At 40.0% G+C, this 25,180-nt stretch overlaps 1 protein-coding gene across 1 annotated transcript in view; it reads right to left on the bottom strand.

Annotated features, from left to right (window-relative positions):
• LOC139759792 (brefeldin A-inhibited guanine nucleotide-exchange protein 3) overlaps positions 1 to 25,180 on the bottom strand; it is a 93,070-nt gene that overhangs the window by 26,743 nt on the left and 41,147 nt on the right. The window contains exons 20-29 of the mRNA XM_071682257.1: positions 19,680 to 19,908; positions 19,182 to 19,316; positions 14,034 to 14,195; positions 11,474 to 11,618; positions 9,208 to 9,366; positions 7,729 to 7,908; positions 6,091 to 6,226; positions 5,250 to 5,402; positions 4,645 to 4,801; positions 3,483 to 3,591 (exon numbers count right to left, since the gene is read on the bottom strand). Coding sequence (XP_071538358.1) covers positions 3,483 to 3,591; positions 4,645 to 4,801; positions 5,250 to 5,402; positions 6,091 to 6,226; positions 7,729 to 7,908; positions 9,208 to 9,366; positions 11,474 to 11,618; positions 14,034 to 14,195; positions 19,182 to 19,316; positions 19,680 to 19,908 — 1,565 coding nt within the window. The remainder of the gene's footprint in view (positions 1 to 3,482; positions 3,592 to 4,644; positions 4,802 to 5,249; positions 5,403 to 6,090; positions 6,227 to 7,728; positions 7,909 to 9,207; positions 9,367 to 11,473; positions 11,619 to 14,033; positions 14,196 to 19,181; positions 19,317 to 19,679; positions 19,909 to 25,180) is intronic.

The following is a 25,180-nucleotide window of genomic DNA, read 5'->3' as shown; positions in this document are numbered from 1 at the left end:
ACTGTATTGTTGACTGGTTGGTAAGGTTATTTAATGTATGTATGACTCATGGTGAGGTGCCTGAGGATTGGCGGAATGCGTGCATAGTGCCATTGTACAAAGGCAAAGGGGATAAGAGTGAGTGCTCAAATTACAGAGGTATAAGTTTGTTGAGTATTCCTGGTAAATTATATGGGAGGGTATTGATTGAGAGGGTGAAGGCATGTACAGAGCATCAGATTGGGGAAGAGCAGTGTGGTTTCAGAAGTGGTAGAGGATGTGTGGATCAGGTGTTTGCTTTGAAGAATGTATGTGAGAAATACTTAGAAAAGCAAATGGATTTGTATGTAGCATTTATGGATCTGGAGAAGGCATATGATAGAGTTGATAGAGATGCTCTGTGGAAGGTATTAAGAATATATGGTGTGGGAGGCAAGTTGTTAGAAGCAGTGAAAAGTTTTTATCGAGGATGTAAGGCATGTGTACGTGTAGGAAGAGAGGAAAGTGATTGGTTCTCAGTGAATGTAGGTTTGCGGCAGGGGTGTGTGATGTCTCCATGGTTGTTTAATTTGTTTATGGATGGGGTTGTTAGGGAGGTAAATGCAAGAGTTTTGGAAAGAGGGGCAAGTATGAAGTCTGTTGGGGATGAGAGAGCTTGGGAAGTGAGTCAGTTGTTGTTCGCTGATGATACAGCACTGGTGGCTGATTCATGTGAGAAACTGCAGAAGCTGGTGACTGAGTTTGGTAAAGTGTGTGGAAGAAGAAAGTTAAGAGTAAATGTGAATAAGAGCAAGGTTATTAGGTACAGTAGGGTTGAGGGTCAAGTCAATTGGGAGGTGAGTTTGAATGGAGAAAAAACTGGAGGAAGTGAAGTGTTTTAGATATCTGGGAGTGGATCTGGCAGCGGATGGAACCATGGAAGCGGAAGTGGATCATAGGGTGGGGGAGGGGGCGAAAATTTTGGGAGCCTCGAAGAATGTGTGGAAGTCGAGAACATTATCTCGGAAAGCAAAAATGGGTATGTTTGAAGGAATAGTGGTTCCAACAATGTTGTATGGTTGCGAGGCGTGGGCTATGGATAGAGTTGTGCGCAGGAGGATGGATGTGCTGGAAATGAGATGTTTGAGGACAATGTGTGGTGTGAGGTGTTTTGATCGAGTAAGTAACGTAAGGGTAAGAGAGATGTGTGGAAATAAAAAAAGAGTGGTTGAGAGAGCAGAAGAGGGTGTTTTGAAATGGTTTGGGCACATGGAGAGAATGAGTGAGGAAAGATTGACCAAGAGGATATATGTGTCGGAGGTGGAGGGAACGAGGAGAAGAGGAAGACCAAATTGGAGGTGGAAAGATGGAGTGAAAAAGATTTTGTGTGATCAGGGCCTGAACATGCAGGAGGGTGAAAGGAGGGCAAGGAATAGAGTGAATTGGAGCGATGTGGTATACAGGGGTTGACGTGCTGTCAGTGGATTGAATCAAGGCATGTGAAGCGTCTGGGGTAAACCATGGAAAGCTGTGTAGGTATGTATATTTGCGTGTGTGGACGTGTGTATGTACATGTGTATGGGGGGGGGGGTTGGGCCATTTCTTTCGCCTGTTTCCTTGCGCTACCTCGCAAATGCGGGAGACAGCGACAAAGTATAAAAAAAAAAAAAAAAATTTCAACTTTGAGAATTTAGCTGAATAATCAATCAACCACCTTTCAATAAACTAAATAAAAAAATGAATGGTTCAGGCAATAAGCAGACCACTCTGTCATAATATAAAAAGTGATTCTGAAGAAGGGAGTGACTATTATAGTAATATGTAGGCAAAAGAAATCAAGGCTCTTGATCTGCTATGAAGAGCTGGAAAAAATATGCAATTAGAGTTTTATAATGTATCTATAGAGATCTCCATATGCTTGATCAAAGAACCCCAGGGTCGAATGAATCCAAAGCAAACTACTTCATATTAATATTGTAAATCTATCATAAGTCCACTAGTACTGCCACCAACTTCAGCTATAAAAACAGTGAATTTAGCATTCCAAAACTCAATTAATAATGAATTCACATAAAAGTGGGTCAGGGGTGAATATACTCTTCTACGATGTGAAGCATCTCATTCTTCCTTTACTGACTTGAGGAATGTATAGATGCCAGATGTTACCTCTAACTCTATCCAGGAAGTAGCAATTGGCAGCAGTGTTCAATTACCCACACCTAGTGAAAAGACAGTGTATTCTCCCTCCTTGGCCTCTGCATACTAAGTAATATATGTAAACATGATTACACACAGTTCAGATGAATGGAACTGCCAAAACATACTATCACATTACATGTCACAGATGTTCAGGAATACTTATCACAGGGATATAAAGTATCAAACAACTGATTTAGAAAATATAATGTAATATAACTACTTAATTCTGCTTTTTAAGGAAAAACACAACAAATAAGGTACAAGCTATAATCTTTATTACCCTCATTCTCAATCATATGGGTAGGAATCCTATACAATCAAATTTTTGGCCAAAAGCATATTATCTGCAACAGAAATTCAATCAATATGTCTAAAAAGACAAAGACTGATAAAAACTGAGGGGCTTAGAAATGAACTAAGACTAATACTACTAACTACCCAATCTGAATAATCATAAAAAGATATTGCTGGGATAACTATAAATACAAACTGCAAATGAAAGGTTTCAGATGGATCAAGACAGTGAAGATGACTAAGTAAGAAATGAAGGGATAACTTTCAAGAAATGCTGATAAAGTATAAGCTATGAAGAGAGGATAGAATTCCAAAGGGTGGTGCATTCTGAGACAAAACTTAGTGGAAAAATAATGCTCTTGATTGATGAGGAATGAAGTGAGATGTATGATGAAATGACAGAAAAAAATACTGAGAGAGAACTTCCATGTAAAATAAAAGACACCATCTAAGGAGCACGAAATACTTGCCTGTAAAAATCATAAAAACTTTAAATTCATGCTTTGCAGAATTAATTACTGACCTGTCTGATGTGGAAAAGGAGCTGCCATTTCGGAAAACTAATACCAGTAATCTCCACACCTACATCTGACACATGAGCTACCTAGTTCTTACAGCACAACAAATATGGAGTATTCCTCTTTTCTTTAGATGAAATATACATGGAAACATAGCAATAATCATGTGGCCTAGATAATGATACATTCAGTGAATCTCTAACAATTTCTTAAAGGGTCACAGAAGTAAATCTGTGAATTGTCAGAAAAAACAGGAAAAACTTTAGAATTAGGGTCACAGATGTCTGGTAATTTTCCACCAAACAACCTGTCAAACAAGGGTATAATAATAACAGCAGTAATAATGCATATTCTCAGCTTCCAGCTCATGTGTGTGCTTCATACGTGCTTTAATGTCAATACCTGACATAGAAAAGTAGCAAGCAGACTCAGACACACAAGATGGAAGAAAACTAATGACATTAATGATGAATACAAAGGAAGAACACAACATGAAGCATAAATTTTACCTACTTTTTTAGTTTCCATTCCAGCAATGTCATCAACTAATGACCAAAGAAGGTCTTCATCAATGTTGGGCAGGTGAGGGTCCACAACCTGGGGTGGGGTGTTCATAGTGATCCTGCAAACCATAATCAAATTCACCTATCTATCCATTTCATCCATCTGTTTATTTACAAATCTACATAGCTACATCTTACACAATAACTTTAGCCCTTACAGAAAGGTAGCTACTACAAATATTCATTAAAAACAGTTTTACTGTGTATCTACAAATATTTGCTTCCATACTTAAAGAAATTCACCTATTCATCCATACATCTATATAACCACGGGCAATACAAAGTTCACCGTAACAATACACAGAATCTTTTGTACAACTTATGGTTGTTCTACATCTCAGGATTCTTGTTCATATTACTGCATGAACTCATTCTATTACAATAAACTCAAAAAACATCAAAAAAGCTCTTAATGATTCATCTTAATTGTAACCTAAAGTATGGTTTAATAGGAGTTTATGAAAAAAAGAAATCACAAAACAGAGAATAGAATAAACATCTTTGTAAAGCATCAATTCTCTCATGAAGGAGAGGTGGTACACTGTGAACTCTGATGTATTTGATAAAAACAAAGTGTACTTGGTGAGTAGTAAAAGCTAAAAGGAGATATCAATGTTTCATGGAAACATTGCATGAATCTTTTAAGTACAACAATGGTAACTGTAGTGTGATATAAAAGCTAAAAGGAGAGACAAAAGTTTTTTGGAATTACTGGGAATGACTGTAAGTGATGCAAATCAAACGACATGGTAAGAGGCAGAAGGATAGAATAAAGTTTAGTGGAACCACAAAAAGCTTGTAAGTAAGGTATGATGGAGTGTAAATGACAGAAGTAATAAAACAATCATGCTCAGGATAATTTTTTGCATACCTCTTTGATAATGGTGGAAATCAAAACTATATAATTTGTTATACACTTCTTTAAACATGTAAAATGTCTCACTTATAATACAATCTATATGGCAAAATGGTTAAGATATGACTTTGATCTACCTGTAAAAAGTATTAAATAATACCATAATAAAAGAACTGGTGCAATGAATTTTTCTCAACTAATGATCTCTTTTAAGGATTCTTTTTCATACTTATATCAAGCACAAAGTGATTCACACCTGTGAGCAGCATGGAAGACTGGACAAGCTGGCATCTCATACATGGATGCAAGCATGGCTGCACAGCGGTGTAAGTATCGAAGGGCATCAAGGCACAAATCCCCTACTACTAACTCATCCCATCCAACCACTGTTTCATCAGAGCTCTCCTCCTCACCTATTAAAGATAAAAGAGATATTAAGATTCGAGTGAGAAACTGCAGAAGGTGATTACTGAGTTTGGAAAAGTGTGTGATGGGAGAAAATTGAGTGTAAATGTCAACAAAAGCAAGGTTATTAGGTTCAACAGAGTTGAGGGACAAGTTAGCTAGGATGCAAAGTTTGAATAGAGAAAAATTGGAGGAAGTGAAGTATTTTAGATACCTGGTAGTGGGCTTGGCAGTGAATGGAACCATGGATGCAGAAGAGTCATAGGGTGGGGGAAGAGGGTGAAGGGGCAGGGAGCGATGAAGAATGTGAGGAAAGGGAGAATGGTATTGTGGAGGGCAAAAATGGATATGTACCTGTTCATCTTTTCCCACCTTAATCTTTGAGAAAAGACTCTTCTCTGCAATTGCCAGCTTTCTAATGACTACACATACTTACATAAAAACATAATCTCGTACCTGAGCCCTTGACATGTTTGAGGAGACACAAGATACAATCCAGTGCTGCATTGGCAAATACTAGAACATTATCCGTTGCCAAAAATGCTTCAAACACATCTCTCACAACATGAAGGTGACCAACACTGTCTCTTGTTGCAGCTGAGCCACAGCCTGAAAAAAGGGTAATTCTCTCTTAACAGTTCACATATCAATTTTATCATCTATTTCCTAGCATATATACAGGAACACTGTTACAGATACACAAACTGAAAGATATATCTTATTCCTTTGGGCAAGGATGCTAAAATTTTGTCAAAAAGTTTTAATTACATGTAATCAAACTACTCTATACTTTCCCATTCAAAGATCTTACTACCTTCCACTAGAATACACAACTAGCAAATCTGAAAAATATATGAGAGCATAATCATTTCCTCTTGATATCTGTCTCATTAAAAAATGAAGATTTACACTAGCTAATGTCTATTTGGTAACTGTCTCCCCACATTAATGATGTAGTGTTCAGAGTAGATGAAGTAAGGCCACATTCACTCACATCCATTCTCTAGGTGTCACGAGCAATGCACCAAAATCACAGCTCCCTATCCACAACCAGGCCAAATAGACCTTTCCCTTGTTTCCCCCTTGGCTTCATAACCCCTGGGTCAGTATACTGACAGCACATTGTCCTCTGTAAACCACATCATTCCAATTCACACTATCCTGTGCAGTAATGTATTTAGTTAAATCTTTGAATTTGCTATCCTGTTCTGACTGAGAAGTGGTATACTGTCCCTAAAAAACTTTTACATTTCTGTGTTGAGTGAGATGTAACCATTCAATGCCAGGAGGAACTCACCGGTTGCACTGCTAGTAACTGGTGCTGGCAGGATGGAGGGAGGGCGAACACATCTCAAAGCACCAAAGAGAGGACGCCAACCAGATCGAATTTCAGGAGTGCAACTTTCAACAAACTCACATATACTGCTTACAATCTGTACATAAAACTGATGTTAGTAAAATTTCCAACACAAATTGTTTATGGTTGTATCAGTTTGCATATACTATTGCTATCTGCAGTGTACAATCAATTTCACATTTCATACCTTTATGCCTCTCCCATCGAGGAGAATCAGGAACAAACACACCATTCAAGCTTATGCACTCTTTAGTTGTCATGTACAATGTGCCAAACCAGAGCCCACCATCCACAGCCAAGTACCAATGACTACCATCACTTGCTGTGATCTTTTCAGCAAAATTAAGAGCACATCGGCTCCTAACATACCATACTCATGCAATCAATTCTACCAAGGGCAAATCTTTCACCCTAGCCTGATCAAACCGTGATACCCCAAAGCCTCCTTCACTACAATCTTCCATTTCCTCCTCAGTCTCTCCCTCTCTGAAATGAAGGAAGGTTAGATGTTTGAAAATATATACATGGACAAATTTAAAATAAAACAAAGTGAATGTACTGACCCTGATATCCTCATACAATTACAGTGAAAGAAATAAGAGGATGGCATGCCTTGAGATATACTGCAAAGACACTGAAAAAAATACAACAGTGATCTGCAAGACTTATGGAGTGACTTTTCAATGTTCTACCCAATGAGATAAGAACTGGAAGGTAGTGCCTGGTGGACAGCCAATGACCAGCGAGGTATATTACCACTACTACCTGCCTGGGTATCAGAAGGGTTAGTGATAGCTGCATAGTGAGCCAGCACTTCATTGGTAGTCAAGTTGAACTCCTTTAACCCAGGTAGCTGTCTTTTCTTTCTGCCTCACCTACACATGGACTGCTGGCATTCTGTCCACAAACATACAAAATCTCTCTCCCTGTCACACACAACACTTGACAACACTTAATTCACACAGCTAATTCTTCATAAGTCTAGATTTCCTGTGGTGAGTGCCATGTGCTAGCCCTACTTTTGGCAAAATGGTAGGAGCAATAGGTAGTAGCAGTAGTGGTAGGTAGGAAAATTTTGGGAGGGCTGTTAGGTAGAAACATTAGGCAGGAACATTAGGTAAAAGTAGTCAGTAGGAACATTAAGTAGGAGCCCCTGCAAATATTGCTCTAGACTGGCCCTCAGCCAGTGGCCAGTTCAGGGTGAGGCATTAAAGGCTAAGAAGTGGCACTGGAGTTCACTAGTTATGGAGACTATTGCTGTGGCCACCACCCTTGAGGGAATTCCTGAAGGGAACAGGTGTCAGAGATACAGATAGACAGAAAGCTAAGGGTTAAATACTATCTATCTATCTATATCTCTGATGCCTGTTCCCAAATGGAACTCCCTCAAGGGGGTGGTCATGGTAATTGTCTCCAAAACCAAATTTATATAAAATGTTACAACTTATCTGTAATCTTTACCTTTAAATCTAATCACAATACTGGCTTCTTCAAAAATATTTGGTGATTAGTGCTGGTATATATATCATCAATTTTTCAAACAGCTGTTTTGCAACACAATAAAACAATAATACTCACCTGATCCTGGACATCAGAATCACAAAGTTCCAAACAAAGTAAGTTTTCAAAGGGCTTGAACAAGGCTTCATTAAAATGAAAGTGGGGAAGCTCTGTCTGATTGCTTAGCAATGCATTCACAATATCATGGATAGAGCTTACTGCCTTTTTGCTTACTGATCCATCTTTATGACATGCAGCCTGGAAGAAAAAATTTGAAGGGCTTACGACCATATTCTCTGTATGCACTTTCCAACTAATAGTAAGTACACTTAGCAAGGAGTTGTTATTTTCTAAATGATTATTGCTCAGGAAACCTATATATTTCTAAAACAAAGTCACTAACAATATAAAACAGCTGTTATGTTATGATAATATTCTTTGAAATTTTCATTCAAAGAAAATTATGGATAAATTATTCTGTCTTTCTGTTCATTTACTATCCTTGCATTCCTTTCATTATGTTTTTAAGTCAGTCAGTAGAATGTTCAGCTTATTCATGATTGTGTAATAGAGATGTGCAAAAGTAAGAGGGTATGACAGAAAGCTTACCAAGATGTGCTGATGTGGTTTGGACATATGGAGCAAACAGGCAAAGAGAGGCTGTCCAAGAGGATACATTTCTCAGAAGTGAAAAAAGCTAGGGTGAAGGAGAGACAGAGGAGATGGAATGAGGGAATGAAAGACACTTTGAGTTATAAAGGATTAAACATGCAGGAGAGTGAGAGGTGTGCATGGGATTGAATGATTTGGAGTGATATGGTATACTTGGGGACATGGTGTCAATACACTCTAGGGCATCGTGTATGTGTGTATATGGATATATATATGTGTATGTGAGTGGCTGGGTCTTTCTTTGTCTGTTTTCTGGCCCTACCTAAATAACATGGAAAACGGCGATTGAGTATAATAGTTATATATCATCATTCCCTGCATGTTGTAGGAGGTGACTAAAAGGGGTGGGAATGGGAGGCTGGAAATCCTCCCCTCCAGTTTTTACTTTTCCAAAAGAAGGAACAGAGAAGGGGGCCAAGTGAGAATTTTCCCTCTAAGGCTGAGTCCTCTGTTCATGATGCTACCTTGCTCTGTGGGAAATGGCAAATATAGTTGGATTTTTTCTTTTTCATTATATATATCATCCCTGGGGATAGGGGAGAAAGAATACTTCCCATGCATTCCCTGCATAAATGGGGCTCCCGCTGTACTGAAGAAGTAGCCACATCCACATGTCAGGACTAGAGGTCATGAAGTGTGGTGGTATGTTTGTCTGGACAGACAGTTAAGGAAGAAGTGTTGGTGTTCTCACTGTGGGGGTTGCTTCTTGGGTATGAGAGGACCTCTGACATGTTGAATCAATTTTAATATAGTTGACAAAATAGGTGGTGTCAAGAGCACTGATGTGTAAGTGTAACCCACATTCGTCTAAGGGAATGTAGTTTCAAATGGTTGCATGCAGGTGTATGTTAAAGCAATAACAATATAAACTGGAACCCACATTACCTCCATAAAGTGGGGGCCAGCAACAGCCCAAGCTCTCATGATATGTAGAAGTGGTCTGCCTGAATTGACAGCACGAAGCATCACTTCAGCTAAACGATGTAACAGCAAAATATCACCGCTCTTTCCTTGGGCCCCCTCTGGTCCTCCTGATGCACTTGTCTAAGGATAATAACTGAGTCAACAGAGAGACACAGAGTCTAAAGTTTTTCATTACTATTATCATGCTTTATTTCTTCATACTCCATCACCATTTCCTACATTAATAATAAATAATGATTTATTGTTTTCAGGTAGCCAATTCGCTGAAAATACAAGGTTGAGGTATTATGAATATTATAGAACTGGGAGGTTATGAAAGTTGCCATTTAAATAATCATGGAAGACCTAAGATTAAGTGAGCTGGACATTTCCACACTTTGAATAAGCACATAAGTGAAGTACATCTAGATAGACAGGTGTTACTGAGGTAACACAAGGAACAGAAGAAGAAAGGCCACATTCACTCACATTCATTCTCTAGCTGTCACGTGCAATGCACTGAAAATACAACTACCTATCCACAACCAGGCCCCGCAGACCTTTCATGGTTTCATCATGGCTGCTTCACATGCCCTGGTTCAGTCCAATGACAGCACATCAACCTCCATACAACACATCATTCCAATTCATTCTATCCAGTAAACAACATTCATCCTCCTGCATGTTTAGGCCCTGACCACTCAAAATCTTTTTCATTCCATCCTTCCATCCCCAATTTGGTCTCCCTCTTTTTTGTTCCATCCACTTCTGATGCATATATCCTCTTTGTTAACCTATCCTCATTCATTCTCTTTGTATGTCCAAACCATTTCAGCACACCTTCTTAGGTTTCTCAACCACACTCTTTTTATCACCATACTTTTCTCTTAGCCTTTAACTCAATCAAAGACTTCACACCACATACTGTCTTCAAACATTTAATTTCCAATACCTCCACCCTCCTCAGCACAAAATCATCTATAGCCCACGTCTTGCATTCCTTTAAGATTGCTGGGACTACTGTACCTTCAAACATACCCATTTTTGCTTTCCCAGATAACAATCTCCCTTTTCACACATTTTGCAATGCTCCCAGAACCTTCAACCGTCACTCACCCTATGACTCACTTCTACTTTCACGGTTCCATTTGCTACCATGTCTACTCACATGTATCTACAACTCCTCACTTCCTTCAATTTTTCTTCATTCAAACTCACACCCCAACTAACCTGACCCTTAAATTGCTAAACCTAATAACCTTCCTCTATTCACATTTACTCTCAACTTTCTCAGTTCATGTTATCTTTCAAACTCAGTCACCAACTTTCTCACTCGAATCTTCCACCAGTGCTGTATCATCAGCAAACAACAACTGACACACTTTCCAGGCCCTCTCATCCCCTACAGACTATCTAAATTACCCTTCCCTCCAAAAATTTTGCATTTACCTCCCTCACCACCCCATCCATAAACATACTAAACAGCCATGGTAACATTAAACACCCCTGCCACAGAGTGACCATCACATGGAATCGCTCATTCTCCTCTCTTCCTACTTGTACACATGCCTTACACACTTGATGAAAACTTCTCACTGCTTCTTGTAGCTTTCCCTCCACACCATATATTCTTAAGATCTGCCATAAGGCAGCTCTATCAACCTATCATATGCTTTTTCCAAATCCATAAATGCCACATACAAATCCATCTGTTTCTAAGTATTTCTCACACACATTCTTTACAGCAAACGACTGATCCATGCATCCTTTACTACTTCTAAAACCATAATGTTTCTTTCCAATTTGATGCTCTGTGCATGCCTTCACCCTCTCAATCACCATTCTCCCATTCAAATTTACCAGGAGCACTCAACAAACTCATACCTATGTAATCTGACCACTCATCTGTATCCAACTTGCCTTTATACAATGGCACTGCATAAATTTTCTTAAGAAATTCACATGCAACATCATCCACTTCATGCCTTGCTGCATATCATCTTACGCAAGGCTTTTACCATCTTTTCTCTCTTCACCAAAATATTCTCCACAACTCTCTCACTTCAAATACTACCCAAAAGCCATACATCTGCTACCCTATCATCAAACACATTCAACACTCCTTCAAAATACTCACTCTATTTTCTATTATTATATTTGGTGAAATATGATTCATAAGAGAGGTAAAGCTATTTCTAAATGGCTGAATATAAAGAGTAAGTCTACAAACAAACAATATGCTACACACCTTCCTGGGCCATTTAATGAGCACTCTCTGTGGAGTTTGTGGAGTCATGCGCGAGAACAGCTGTGCTTGAGATGCTGCACACAGCTCTGTTAAGAAGCTCACCAATGATGCCATGTTCAATTTAGTAGAAGCATCATCAAACAATCTGGAAACACATTCACATATGAAGGCAAGCTCATATGAAAAGTAGATATATTAGTAATACTTATAAAGTAGCTTTTTCCCTTTATATTCCTTGTGTATAGCACAGTGACTATAGCAGAACCTTCCTTATGCATCAAAATCTCAGCTTTATTCAGTAGATTCCTTTTTTAAGAAATCATTCCGGGGAAAGTCATCTCTTATCATCTCCTTTCAGTTTCACTTCAATCTTCCACATCTACTCCCACTACTCTCACACAAATGTACTGTGAGTCTTTCTCTCCATATCCTTTCTATCATCAGTATTCCCTTTTCTATTTATCTATCTATCTATTTATGCCCGTTTCCATCTGAAACTCCCTCAAAGGGGGTGGCCAGGGCAACAGTCTCCACAACTAGTGAACTCCAATGCTGCTTCTTAGCCTTTAGTTCCTCACCTTAAACAGGCCACTGGCAGAGGCCAAGTCTAGGGCAGAGTTTGTAGAGGCTCCTACCTAATGATCTAACTGACCACTTCTGCCCAATGTTCCTACCTACTACTTCTACCTCATGTTTCTACCTACTACTTCTAGCTATTGCTCCTATCATTTTGCCAAAAGGCAGGGCTAGCACATAGTACTCACCATAGAAAAATCTAGAGTTATGAAGAATGAACTGTTTGAGTTAGGTCTGTGTCTGACAGGGAGAGATTGAACGTATGTGGACAGAATGCCAGTAACCCATAGAAATGTATCTCCCTATAAATTCATCAGCTTTTACTTCTATGCACTTAACTCCACACAACAACTTAAAAACAAAATAAAGAATGAATGAGAAACTTAGTTATTCTACTGCTAAAAACTCATATTTGTATTGCATCCAGTATCACAAGTGCCAACATGACTTCTAACGTCATTACATCTAATGCCTAATATATTTTCCAATATGCACTCTCTTTGAGATATGCATAATATGCCTGTCAATATAAAACTATCAGTTTTCCCTTCATAACTAATAAATAAGGCTCTAACTATATAGTTAACTTCGTATTTCCTCTGTTCATTCTCTCAACCCATTCATAATTCATAACCTGACTCTCTTCTCTAAATATGACTACCTATGGTTTGCATTCATGATCAATACATTTTTCTTGAGAGTTTTACAAACTTATCAATTGGCTACCATAACAAGACATCAAAATCCAGTTAGGAAAATTCATGGTCTAAAAGCAATCATTACCTCATAAACTACATAATTCAAACTGCAATTTCAGCTCCCACACAAGGGTAAATCTCATGCATACACCTCAGTGTCATGTAACTTATGGTGCCAATCAAACTAGAAAAGGAGAGAGGGGAGTGTAAAAGAGAAAGGTTTCTTATCAAGATTACATCTTAAAAGGAAAAGTGATACTTTCACTGACTTACATTCTTTTTTGTAACCATTACCCAATATTCAAATGAGAGGTCAAAGAAAAACAACAAAAAAAAAACAGGAGGAAGGAAAAAAGCTATAAAATCTCTAGGCTTACAATGACAATGTGACAAATGAAAATTCTCCTGTATGTCAAAGAGAAATGCAATGAATTTACTCATCCCTTAGCATAATTTCATTCACTGTTATTTACTTAACTTCAGTGTTCTAGGTGTCAGGCATTGACCAAGTGTTGTTCAAGGACACTAGTTTTGCAGCAAATAGTTCACAGGCAAGTAGGGACTTTGTCTGCTTCGAGTCTTCAGTAACATGGATCAAACAACCAACTACAGTTGTGTGAACTTCCAAAGTAGGCATGAGCAAGATTCAAATCTAGGCTCAGCTGGAGAGTAATTCAACCATTCTAGATCAAAACTTGTGTAATTCTTCAAGCAGGAGAAATAATCACCACACCTAGTGACCGTCTTTGGCATCAATATATGATAGGTTCCTTGGAAACACTAGGCTGATTATACCTGAGAGACCTGGTCTGTACACTAAGAAAACTCAGTGAAGTCTCAATAAAGACCAGAACCTTTTGACCATACTGAAACTGATATAATTTTAGAAACTAGAGTAACAGAATAAGAATCTACAAACTATGAAAGGCTACCATGTGTTTCACCTAAGGTTAGAATCCAGACACTTTTGAGCTAAAGCAATTACCAATTCCAACAACAAGGTTGAAAAAACATTAAAATCAATGCAAAAACCCACACCAAAAGTTGACTTGCAAGTCCATTTTTATTAGTACAGTCCATATATGTAACACAGCATTTAAATAAAACAGTTTGCATTTAAAGGCTAAGGATCCAGGGCAATAAAATCATCTTGAAACACTTTGCTACCAGTAGTTTTATGCTCCTGCCCACAAACACTTAATCAACCTATCAACTGGTTATGGGAGTCACATAACAAAAAGGAACAACTGAAAAAGCATTGGTAATGAAATAAATCTTCATTCTACCTGTCAACAAGCTGAGTGAGGGCACAAATAGCTCTTCCTGTGTCTTGAGGAGAGAGAAAACCACTGTTGCTAGTATCATTTTGGCTTTCTCGAATCAGCTCCTCCACACTTGCAGTTGGAGCCAGTGGTGACACTGGCACCACAAAGCGATAGAGGTCATCGCTGCAAAGTATAATCAAGTAACCTGATTAATTAACAACAAACCTGATAATAAAAATTACTTTCATACATGTAATAAGATGGAAACACATAAGAAAATATAACCTATGCACTGAAATAAAGGCATGTTGTTTTCTTTTATCATCTAACAACATATACAATTATAATTAATCTATAATGACTCTCTGAATGATATAATGAGCTCATATTCAAATAAAATGGCCTTACAATCAATCAATATAACATATGTCTTTTCCTGCAACATATCAGGATGGCTAATGCAAAATCTTCTCATGATTTATCATCAGTCAACATTGTGGGTTGCACCACTCCTGACAAACCTTGCAACATCATCTGGTGGCTGACATAGTTTACACCCAGTCCTTGCTTTATGTGGGACCATAGATATTACTTAATTCTACCAGTCCCTCTTTTCATGTGTTTGAAATTTGCTACTATGTGTGCAGTAGAAAATATGCCACATCTTCAGTGATGGCTGGTAGGTGAAGTAATTGTGAGTCCTGGGTGAAGTGCGCTACATTCCCACTAGCATGTCAGTCGCGCAGTTACTAATGTTGTGTGCAGATCTGTGCCATTTGGATATAACTTCTAATGTGATTTTCCTGCAACCCACATGGCTTCCAATCACCGAACAACATTTTCTACCCCAGAACCCGTGCTTAAATGGAAGAAAACTTCTTTGACTTTAGAAATGAAGCTAGAAATCTTACAATGTGCTGATGCTGGTGAAGGACCATCAGCATGGTAGAAAGTGTGCCAAAACTTCAATGAATGTTGGCAGGTGGAGAAAATGTGAGTCCTTGGTGGAGTATGCTATGTTCCCACCAGCCAGTCAGTCTCGCACTTACCACAGTTATGTGTAGATCTCTGCTACTTGTACAATTTGGGTATACCTGTTAATGCGATTTCCTGCAACCTGCCATGTTTGTGTTTGTTAATAAGGCAACCAAACATCCAGCAACATCTTAGGACCCCAGAGCCAGCAGTTAAACAAAATAAAACTCTCTACTTAGAAACAAAGCTAGAAATCTTACAATGTGCTGATGCTAGTGATGAAGCGTCAGCACAGTAAAAAGTGTGCCAAAGCTTCGGAGAGGGGTGGCAGGTAGAGCAATGTGGGTCCTGGGTGGAGTGCACCATGTCCCTGCCAGCAGGTCAGTCTTCCAGTTATCACCAATGTGTGTGGATCAGTGTTACTTTTGTATTTTAGGTATACCTGCTAATATTACTTTCCTGCAACCCACTGTCTGTCTTTATTAATATGGCATCCAAACATCCAGTAACATCTTTTCCTACCAATAAAACAGCAATTACATAAAGGAAACTTCTCTGACCAAAGAAACAAAGCTAGAAATCATATGATGTGCTGATGCTAGTGAGGGAGCGTCAGTGCCTGGGCATACTTACAATCTGGGAGAATGTACAATGTACAACATAAAGAATGCAGAGAAAATTCAAAGTGCTGTGGTCCACCCTACTACTCTGTCTGCTAAGGATTAGAAATCCTCTTATGGAGAATCTGTATCTATCTATATATATCTCTAATACCTGTTCCCAGCTGGAACTCCAGTCAAGGGGGTGGCCACGGCCATAACTAGTGAACTCTAGTGCTGCTTCTTAGCCTTTCGTGCCGCACCCTTAACAGGTCACTGGCAAAGGGCATCTCTAGTGCACTGTTTGCAGAAGCTCCTACCTATCATTTCTACAGACTGCTACACCTAATACTCCTGACTAATGTTCCTACCTATGACTAATACCTAATGCTCTTGCCGAAGTGCTCTTATCCACTGCTCCTTACCATTGCTCCTACAATTTCACCAAATGGTATGGCTAGTGCATAATACTCACTACAGGAATATCTAAAGCAACAAAGAATGAGTTCTGTGAGTTACATGCTGTAAAGTGTTATGTATGACAAGGAGAGATTTTATGTTAGTAGACAGAATACCAGTAGTCCATGTGTGGGTGAGGCAGAAACAACAGCGAGCCGAGTCAGAGAAGTGCAACATGACAACCACTAAAGTGTTGGCTAGCTATGCAGCTGTCACTAACAATCTAACACCCTGGTGGGTAGTACTGGCAATATACCACAACTATGCATAACTCGCATTATACACAGAAAATGAGATGAATAAGAAAAGCAGCCTTCAGCTTAGGTCTAAAGCTCTGAAGATGTATAAGTGTTTATGTAAAAAAGACATTGCAGCTGAGCAAGAGCCATTTCAAGCAAGTACAGGATGGATAGATATGGCTAGTAAGTTTATTCAATGTCAGAAGGTACAAAATGTAGAGGTATCAGGAAAATCCACCAGTAATGACCATGACTACTGCACATATCCCATTTTTCTCTGTATGTTTACTAGTTTGCTACATGGGATTTCTCTTTGTGCAAGGTTTTCACAGAACACAACCCTAGCATAAAGGAGGGATGGGTGTACATCTAATAATGCTTTTATGGTTTCTGGAAGTGCTTACCATTCAAATTTCCCCCTGTTATTTTGATATACTCACCAAGATTTTCTAAAGGTATTACCTAGATACTCATACAAACGTAACCTCTTCATCCTCTGCTTTTTTTTTTTTTTTTTTTTTTTTTTTTTTTTTTTATACTTTGTCGCTGTCTCCCGCGTTTGCGAGGTAGCGCAAGGAAACAGACGAAAGAAATGACCCAACCCCCCCCATACACATGTACATACACACGTCCACACACGCAAATATACATACCTACACAGCTTTCCATGGTTTACCCCAGACGCTTCACATGCCTTGATTCAATCCACTGACAGCACGTCAACCCCTGTATACCACATCGCTCCAATTCACTCTATTCCTTGCCCTCCTTTCACCCTCCTGCATGTTCAGGCCCCGATCACACAAAATCTTTTTCACTCCATCTTTCCACCTCCAATTTGGTCTCCCTCTTCTCCTCGTTCCCTCCACCTCCGACACATATATCCTCTTGGTCAATCTTTCCTCACTCATTCTCTCCATGTGCCCAAACCATTTCAAAACACCCTCTTCTGCTCTCTCAACCACGCTCTTTTTATTTCCACACATCTCTCTTACCCTTACGTTACTTACTCGATCAAACCACCTCACACCACACATTGTCCTCAAACATCTCATTTCCAGCACATCCATCCTCCTACGCACAACTCTATCCATAGCCCACGCCTCGCAACCATACAACATTGTTGGAACTACTATTCCTTCAAACATACCCATTTTTGCTTTCCGGGATAATGTTCTCGACTTCCACACATTTTTCAAGGCTCCCAAAATTTTCGCCCCCTCCCCCACCCTATGATCCACTTCCGCTTCCATGGTTCCATCCGCTGACAGATCCACTCCCAGATATCTAAAACACTTCACTTCCTCCAGCCTCTCACCATTCAAACTCACCTCCCAATTGACTTGACCCTCAACCCTACTGTACCTAATAACCTTGCTCTTATTGACATTTACTCTTAACTTTCTTCTTCCACACACTTTACCAAACTCCGTCACCAGCTTCTGCAGTTTCTCACATGAATCCGCCACCAGCGCTGTATCATCAGCGAACAACAACTGACTCACTTCCCAAGCTCTCTCATCCCCAACAGACTTCATACTTGCCCCTCTTTCCAAAACTCTTGCATTTACCTCCCTAACAACCCCATCCATAAACAAATTAAACAACCATGGAGACATCACACACCCCTGCCGCAAACCTACATTCACTGAGAACCAATCACTTTCCTCTCTTCCTACACGTACACATGCCTTACATCCTCGATAAAAACTTTTCACTGCTTCTAACAACTTGCCTCCCACACCATATATTCTTAATACCTTCCACAGAGCATCTCTATCAACTCTATCATATGCCTTCTCCAGATCCATAAATGCTACATACAAATCCATTTGCTTATCTTTATAAATTTTGAGATTAAGCATAAACCCTATTTGCCATTATGTTTTCCATTTCAATTCCTTTCCCAAGCAAAACCATTATGGATTTGCATTTGCATTTAAGTTCCCCTTTTCACACATTCTCCCATCTTACTTACCAGCTGTTACTTACTCATGTGATGATTATATCATCAACCTATCAGCTATGTATAGCAACAACAATTTACTTTCAAATTCTTCCACTGGTTTCCATACAAAATCATTATTCTTATTACCAGTCAGAACTTATGTCTTACCAACAAATACATTAAATGACCACAGAAACATAATACATATTTGTCTTAGTGAAGCCTTAACCATAAACCACTCAATGAGTTTATTGTTATTCATTACATATCCTCTAATAGGTGTTACTGCAGTATCCCTGCTTGAGGTTACACTGCAAGTTAAAAGTCATGTTTGATAAGGCTATATTATTTTCAGTTCAAGGAAAAAAGTATGGTCTACTCAAAGAGCTTGCTTCGAAGAAGTCCACCTTGTCCTTGTTGCCGAGTGTAGTGTAGCTTTGGTGCTACTGCTCTTCCCGCACATGCGCATACCTTACAGTCCTATTACAAATTCCTCACTGAATCTAGTAACTTTCCATTTCCCTGTACATTTACTTTACCTTTCACAATACAACTTTTTCAACACTATCATATGCTTTTTCAAGATTCATAAATAATATATACAGTGCACACTTTTTCCAAGTATTTCTCAAACAAACCCCTAATGAAATACTCTCCACATATCTATTTCTGTAATTACCCCAGAATCCCTTTCTGAAAGGGCCCAGATGTTACCCCATGACCGTTCTTCCAGGAGCTCCTACAGCTCCAAGGCAGTGCTACACTTAGTTGCAGGGACAGGATGATCTTGTTCAAAGCAGAAAGTTCTTGATGAAACAGTACTCCATTTCCTTAGTTGAAGATGATACAGACTCAGCAAAGGTGACTTCTCACTCGCGGTATACCCTCATGCAGGCAGAATCTGTTACCATCCCCTCTATATATTCATTCATATACATAATCATCATACTTGAAAATGTCATCAGATGATTCAGACTTGGACTTCTCACTGTTTATAGGTGGAGCGAGTCGGGTGGGAAATGACTGATATCCACTATTGTGGCTGAAGAATGTGTGTTCCAGCTCAGCTAGATATATGCAGCATCTGAAACAGAATACAGACTAAATTCTATGAGATTAAGCAGCATTTGTACACTGATAACAATACTGAAAGCTACGTTTTTACAAAAAGCACATAAATATTTCGATGAATCCAATATGGCAGCATAATTCTGTTATAAAATTCATAGTAACTGATTTTCATTCATAACACACTCAACTACAATTGTTTTGCTATCTTCAAATAAGTTTTTTCAGAGCCAAGCACAATAGATCTTTTCCTCCTTTTTCTAGAAAGCCAGTGATTCTCAAAAATTCAGATATTTTTCCATACATGCCTGTCTAAAATACACTACACTCAAAATATTGCCATTAATCTTCTGGGATAAGTGGAAGTGATTTTGCTTACTTGAATATATGTGTCCAGCATTCTGGAGCATGAGAGCCAAGTTCTAGACCTGAAGACATCATAACATGAACAGAAAGTAAATGAGCTGCGTGAAGACGCTGTGTCTTCTTGGATACGGTAGGTGATCTTAGATGGTGACGTTTTGGTGTGCTGATTGGATTGCGCTCATTGTTGGGAAGACACGCAGATGCAAGCAATGAAAAGACAACACCGCAACGATTCTGCAGCCCTAAAATCAGAAATGATCATATTCATATTTCATATATCAATAAGGATGACAACATGTTGTCCCTTGTATTCACATCATTCCAATTGTATATGAAGGGGCCAGACAGGGGACACCATGGGGAGGTCTGCAGAGCCTGGTTATGGTTATGGTACACTACACATGAGAGCTTGAGAATGGATGAAAGCAAATGTGGCTTTTCCTGGTGCAACTTCACTAATACAGGAAACAGTGAACAAGTATGAAAATACAATCAGAGTGGATGGGGGCCTTTTTAGGTCAGTCAAGATTACACATCTCTGGAAACAGACTTGAGGAGTATGATTGAAGCTGGTGACTCTGGTAACTGAGCCCATGAGGGTGTGTGAAAAGAGGAAGTTGAGAGTTAATGTGAATAAAAGTAAAGTTATGAGGTTTAGCAGGGGGAAGAGATAGGTTGAGTTTAGTGTGAGTTTGAACGGAGAGAATCTAAAGTTGATATGAGTCGATATGAGCCACAGGGTGGGGTGGGGTGGGGTGGGGTGAGGTAGGAGTGGTGTGGAAGTGGGGGGACAAAGGTCCTGGGTGCACTGAGGAGCATGTGTAAAGAAAGATCACTGTCTGTATGGGAAAAGATGGGTATGTTTGGTGATGTAGTCGTACCAATGGTGCTGTACAGGTGTGAGTTGCAGGCCCTAAACGTAAAATAACAGAAGGGGTGGATGTGTTGGAAAAGACATGTTTGATGACAATATGTGGTATGAGGAAGGTTGATCAAATAAGAAAAAAGAGAGTAAGAGGGAGGTGTGGCAGTATGAAGAGTAAGGCTGAGAGAGTTGAAGAGGGTATGCTGAAATGGTTTGAGCATATGGAGAAGACGAGTGAGGAGAAGATGGCTATGAGAGTATATATGATGGCAGTGGAGAAAACAATAAGAAGAACTGAACAAGAAAAAAGTGGAAGGATGCGTTGAAAAACCCTTTGAGTTATTGGGGCCTCAACATGTTGGATCATGAGGTATACAGAAGGCAATGTGTCAACAATGGGCTGAACCAGAGAATGTTAAGTTTGTGGGACTTGGTTGTGGATAGGGGGTACTGGTTTTGGTACATCGTGCCTTATTGCCTGAGAGTGGATATGAACAAATGAGGCCATTTTTGTCAGTTCCTAGCACTAGATTGCTACACAGGAAATGGAAAACCTTTATGATTTACATATTATCCCTGGGGATAGGATAGAAAGAATACTTCCCACGTATTCCCTGTGTGTCGTAAAAGGCTACTAAAGGCAGGGGGGGACCATTTGCTCACACTCAGTCTCTAGTTGTCATGTGTAATGCACCAAAACCACAACTCCCTATCCACATCCAGGCCCCAAAGACCTTTCCATGGTTTACCTCAGACACTTCACATGCCCTGGTTCAGTCCATTGACAGCACGTCGACCCTGGTATACCACACTGTTCCAATTTACTCTATTCCTTGCATGCCTTTCATCCTCCTGTATGTTCAGGCCCTGATTGCTCAAAATCTTTTTCACTCCATCTTTCCACCTCCAATTTGGTCTCCAGCTTCTCCTCATTCCATTCACCTCTGACTCATATATCCTCTTTGTCAAGCTTTCCACACTCAATCTCTCCATATGTCCAAACCACTTCAACAAACCCTCTTCTGCTCTCTCAACCACATTCTTTTTATTTCCACACATTTCTCTAACCCTTTTTCTCTAACCCTCTTCCTACACGTACACATGCCTTACATCCTCGATAAAAACTTTTCACTGCTTCTAACAACTTGCCTCCCACACCATATATTCTTAATACCTTCCACAGAGCATCTCTATCCACTCTATCATATGCCTTCTCCAGATCCATAAATGCTACATACAAAACCATTTGCTTTTCTAAGTATTTCTCACATACATTCTTCAAAGCAAACACCTGATCCACACATCCTCTACCACTTCTGAAACCACACTGCTCTTCCCCAATCTGATGCTCTGTACATGCCTTCACCCTCTCAATCAATACCCTCCCATATAATTTACCAGGAATACTCAACAAACTTATACCTCTGTAATTTGAGCACTCACTCTTATCCCCTTTGCCTTTGTACGATGGCACTATGCATGCATTCCGCCAATCCTCAGGCACCTCACCATGAGTCATACATACATTAAATAACCTTACCAACCAGTCACCCTCTTTTTTAATAAATTCCACTGCAATACCATCCAAACATGCTGCCTTGCCGGCTTTCATCTTCCGCAAAGCTTTTACTACCTCTTCTTTTTTTTTTTTTGCTTTGTCGCTGTTTCCCACGTTTGCGAGGTAGCGCAAGGAAACAGACGAAAGAAATGGCCCAACCCACCCCCATACACATGTATATACATACACGTCCACACACACAAATATACATACCTACACAGCTTTCCATGGTTTACCCCAGACGCTTCACATGCCCTGATTCAATCCACTGACAGCATGTCAACCCCGGTATACCACATCGATCCAATTCACTCTATTCCTTGCCCTCCTTTCACCCTCCTGCATGTTCAGGCCCCGATCACACAAAATATTTTTCACTCCATCTTTCCACCTCCAATTTGGTCTCCCACTTCTCCTCATTCCCTCCACCTCCGACACATATATCCTCTTGGTCAATCTTTCCTCACTCATTCTCTCCATGTGCCCAAACCATTTCAAAACACCCTCTTCTGCTCTCTCAACCACGCTCTTTTCATTTCCACACATCTCTCTTACCCTTACGTTACTTACTCGATCAAACCACCTCACACCACACATTGTCCTCAAACATCTCATTTCCAGCACATCCATCCTCCTGCGCACAACTCTATCCATAGCCCACGCCTTGCAACCATACAACATTGTTGGAACCACTATTCCTTCAAACATACCCATTTTTGCTTTCCGAGATAATGTTCTCGACTTCCACACATTCTTCAAGGCTCCCAGGATTTTCGCCCCCTCCCCCACCCTATGATCCACTTCCGCTTCCATGGTTCCATCCACTGCCAGATCCACTCCCAGATATCTAAAACACTTTACTTCCTCCAGTTTTTCTCCATTCAAACTTATCTCCCAATTGACTTGACCCTCAACCCTACTGTACCTAATAACCTTGCTCTTATTCACATTTACTCTTAACTTTCTTCTTTCACACACTTTACCAAACTCAGTCACCAGCTTCTGCAGTTTCTCACATGAATCAGCTACCAGCGCTGTATCATCAGCGAACAACAACTGACTCACTTCCCAAGCTCTCTCATCCACAACAGACTTCATACTTGCCCCTCTTTCCAAAACTCTTGCATTCACCTCCCCAACAATCCCATCCATAAACAAATTAAACAACCATGGAGACATTACACACCCCTGCCGCAAACCTACATTCACTGAGAACCAATCACTTTCCTCTCTTCCTACACGTACACATGCCTTACATCCTCGATAAAAACTTTTCACTGCTTCTAACAACTTGCCACCCACACCATATATTCTTAATACCTTCAACAGAGCATCTCTATCCACTCTATCATATGCCTTCTCCAGATCCATAAATGCTACATACAAAACCATTTGCTTTTCTAAGTATTTCTCACATACATTCTTCAAAGCAAACACCTGATCCACACATCCTCTACCACTTCTGAAACCACACTGCTCTTCCCCAATCTGATGCTCTGTACATGCCTTCACCCTCTCAATCAATACCCTCCCATATAATTTACCAGGAATACTCAACAAACTTTTCTTTTCTTTCTTTCCAAACTGTTCGCCATTTCCCGCATTAGCGAGGTAGCGTTAAGAACAGAGGACTGGGCCTTTGAGGGAATACCCTCACCTGGCCCAATTCTCTGTTCCTTCTTTTGGAAAAAAAAAAAAAAAAAAAAAAAAAAAAAAAAAAAAAAACGAGAGGGGAGGATTTCCAGCCCCCCGCTCCCTCCCCTTTTAGTCGCCTTTTACGACACGCAGGGAATACGTGGGAAGTATTCTTTGTCCCCTATCCCCAGGGATGAAACTTATACCTCTGTAATTTGAGCACTCACTCTTATCCCCTTTGCCTTTGTACAATGGCACTATGCATGCATTCCGCCAATCCTCAGGCACCTCACCATGAGTCATACATACATTAAATAACCTTACCAACCAGTCACCCTCTTTTTTAATAAATTCCACTGCAATACCATCCAAACCTGCTGCCTTGCCGGCTTTCATCTTCCGCAAAGCTTTTACTACCTCTTCTTTTTTTTTTTTTGCTTTGTCGCTGTCTCCCACGTTTGCGAGGTAGCGCAAGGAAACAGACGAAAGAAATGGCCCAACCCACCCCCATACACATGTATATACATACACGTCCACACACACAAATATACATACCTACACAGCTTTCCATGGTTTACCCCAGACGCTTCACATGCCCTGATTCAATCCACTGACAGCACGTCAACCCCGGTATACCACATCGATCCAATTCACTCTATTCCTTGCCCTCCTTTCACCCTCCTGCATGTTCAGGCCCCGATCACACAAAATATTTTTCACTCCATCTTTCCACCTCCAATTTGGTCTCCCAATTCTCCTCGTTCACTCCACCTCCGACACATATATCCTCTTGGTCAATCTTTCCTCACTCATTCTCTCCATGAGCCCAAACCATTTCAAAACACCCTCTTCTGCTCTCTCTACCACGCTCTTTTTATTTCCACACATCTCTATTACCCTTACGTTACTTACTCGATCAAACCACATAACACCACACATTGTCCTCAAACATCTCATTTCCAGCACATCCACCCTCCTGCGCACAACTCAATCCATAGCCCACGCCTTGCATCCATACAATATTGTTGGAACCACTATTCCTTCAAACATACCCATTTTTGCTTTCCGAGATAATGTTCTCGACTTCCACACATTCTTCAAGGCTCCCAGGATTTTCGCCCCCTCCCCCACCCTATGATCCACTTCCGCTTCCATGGTTCCATCCGCTGCCAGATCCACTCCCAGATATCTAAAACACTTTACTTCCTCCAGTTTTTTTCCATTCAAACTTACCTCCCAATTGACTTGACCCTCAACCCTACTGTACCTAATAACCTTGCTCTTATTCACATTTACTCTTAACTTTCTTCTTTCACACACTTTACCAAACTCAGTCACCAGCTTCTGCAGTTTCTCACATGAATCAGCTACCAGCGCTGTATCATCAGCGAACAACAACTGACTCACTTCCCACACTCTCTCATCCACAATAGACTTCATACTTGTCCCTCTTTCC

The sequence above is a fragment of the Panulirus ornatus genome, chromosome 34 (assembly GCF_036320965.1).
Source record: "Panulirus ornatus isolate Po-2019 chromosome 34, ASM3632096v1, whole genome shotgun sequence".
In the NCBI taxonomy this organism is placed as follows: Eukaryota; Metazoa; Arthropoda; class Malacostraca; order Decapoda; family Palinuridae; genus Panulirus; species Panulirus ornatus.
The sequence above is the reverse complement of the archived record's forward strand: the minus strand, read 5'-3'. Positions and strand labels throughout refer to the sequence as shown.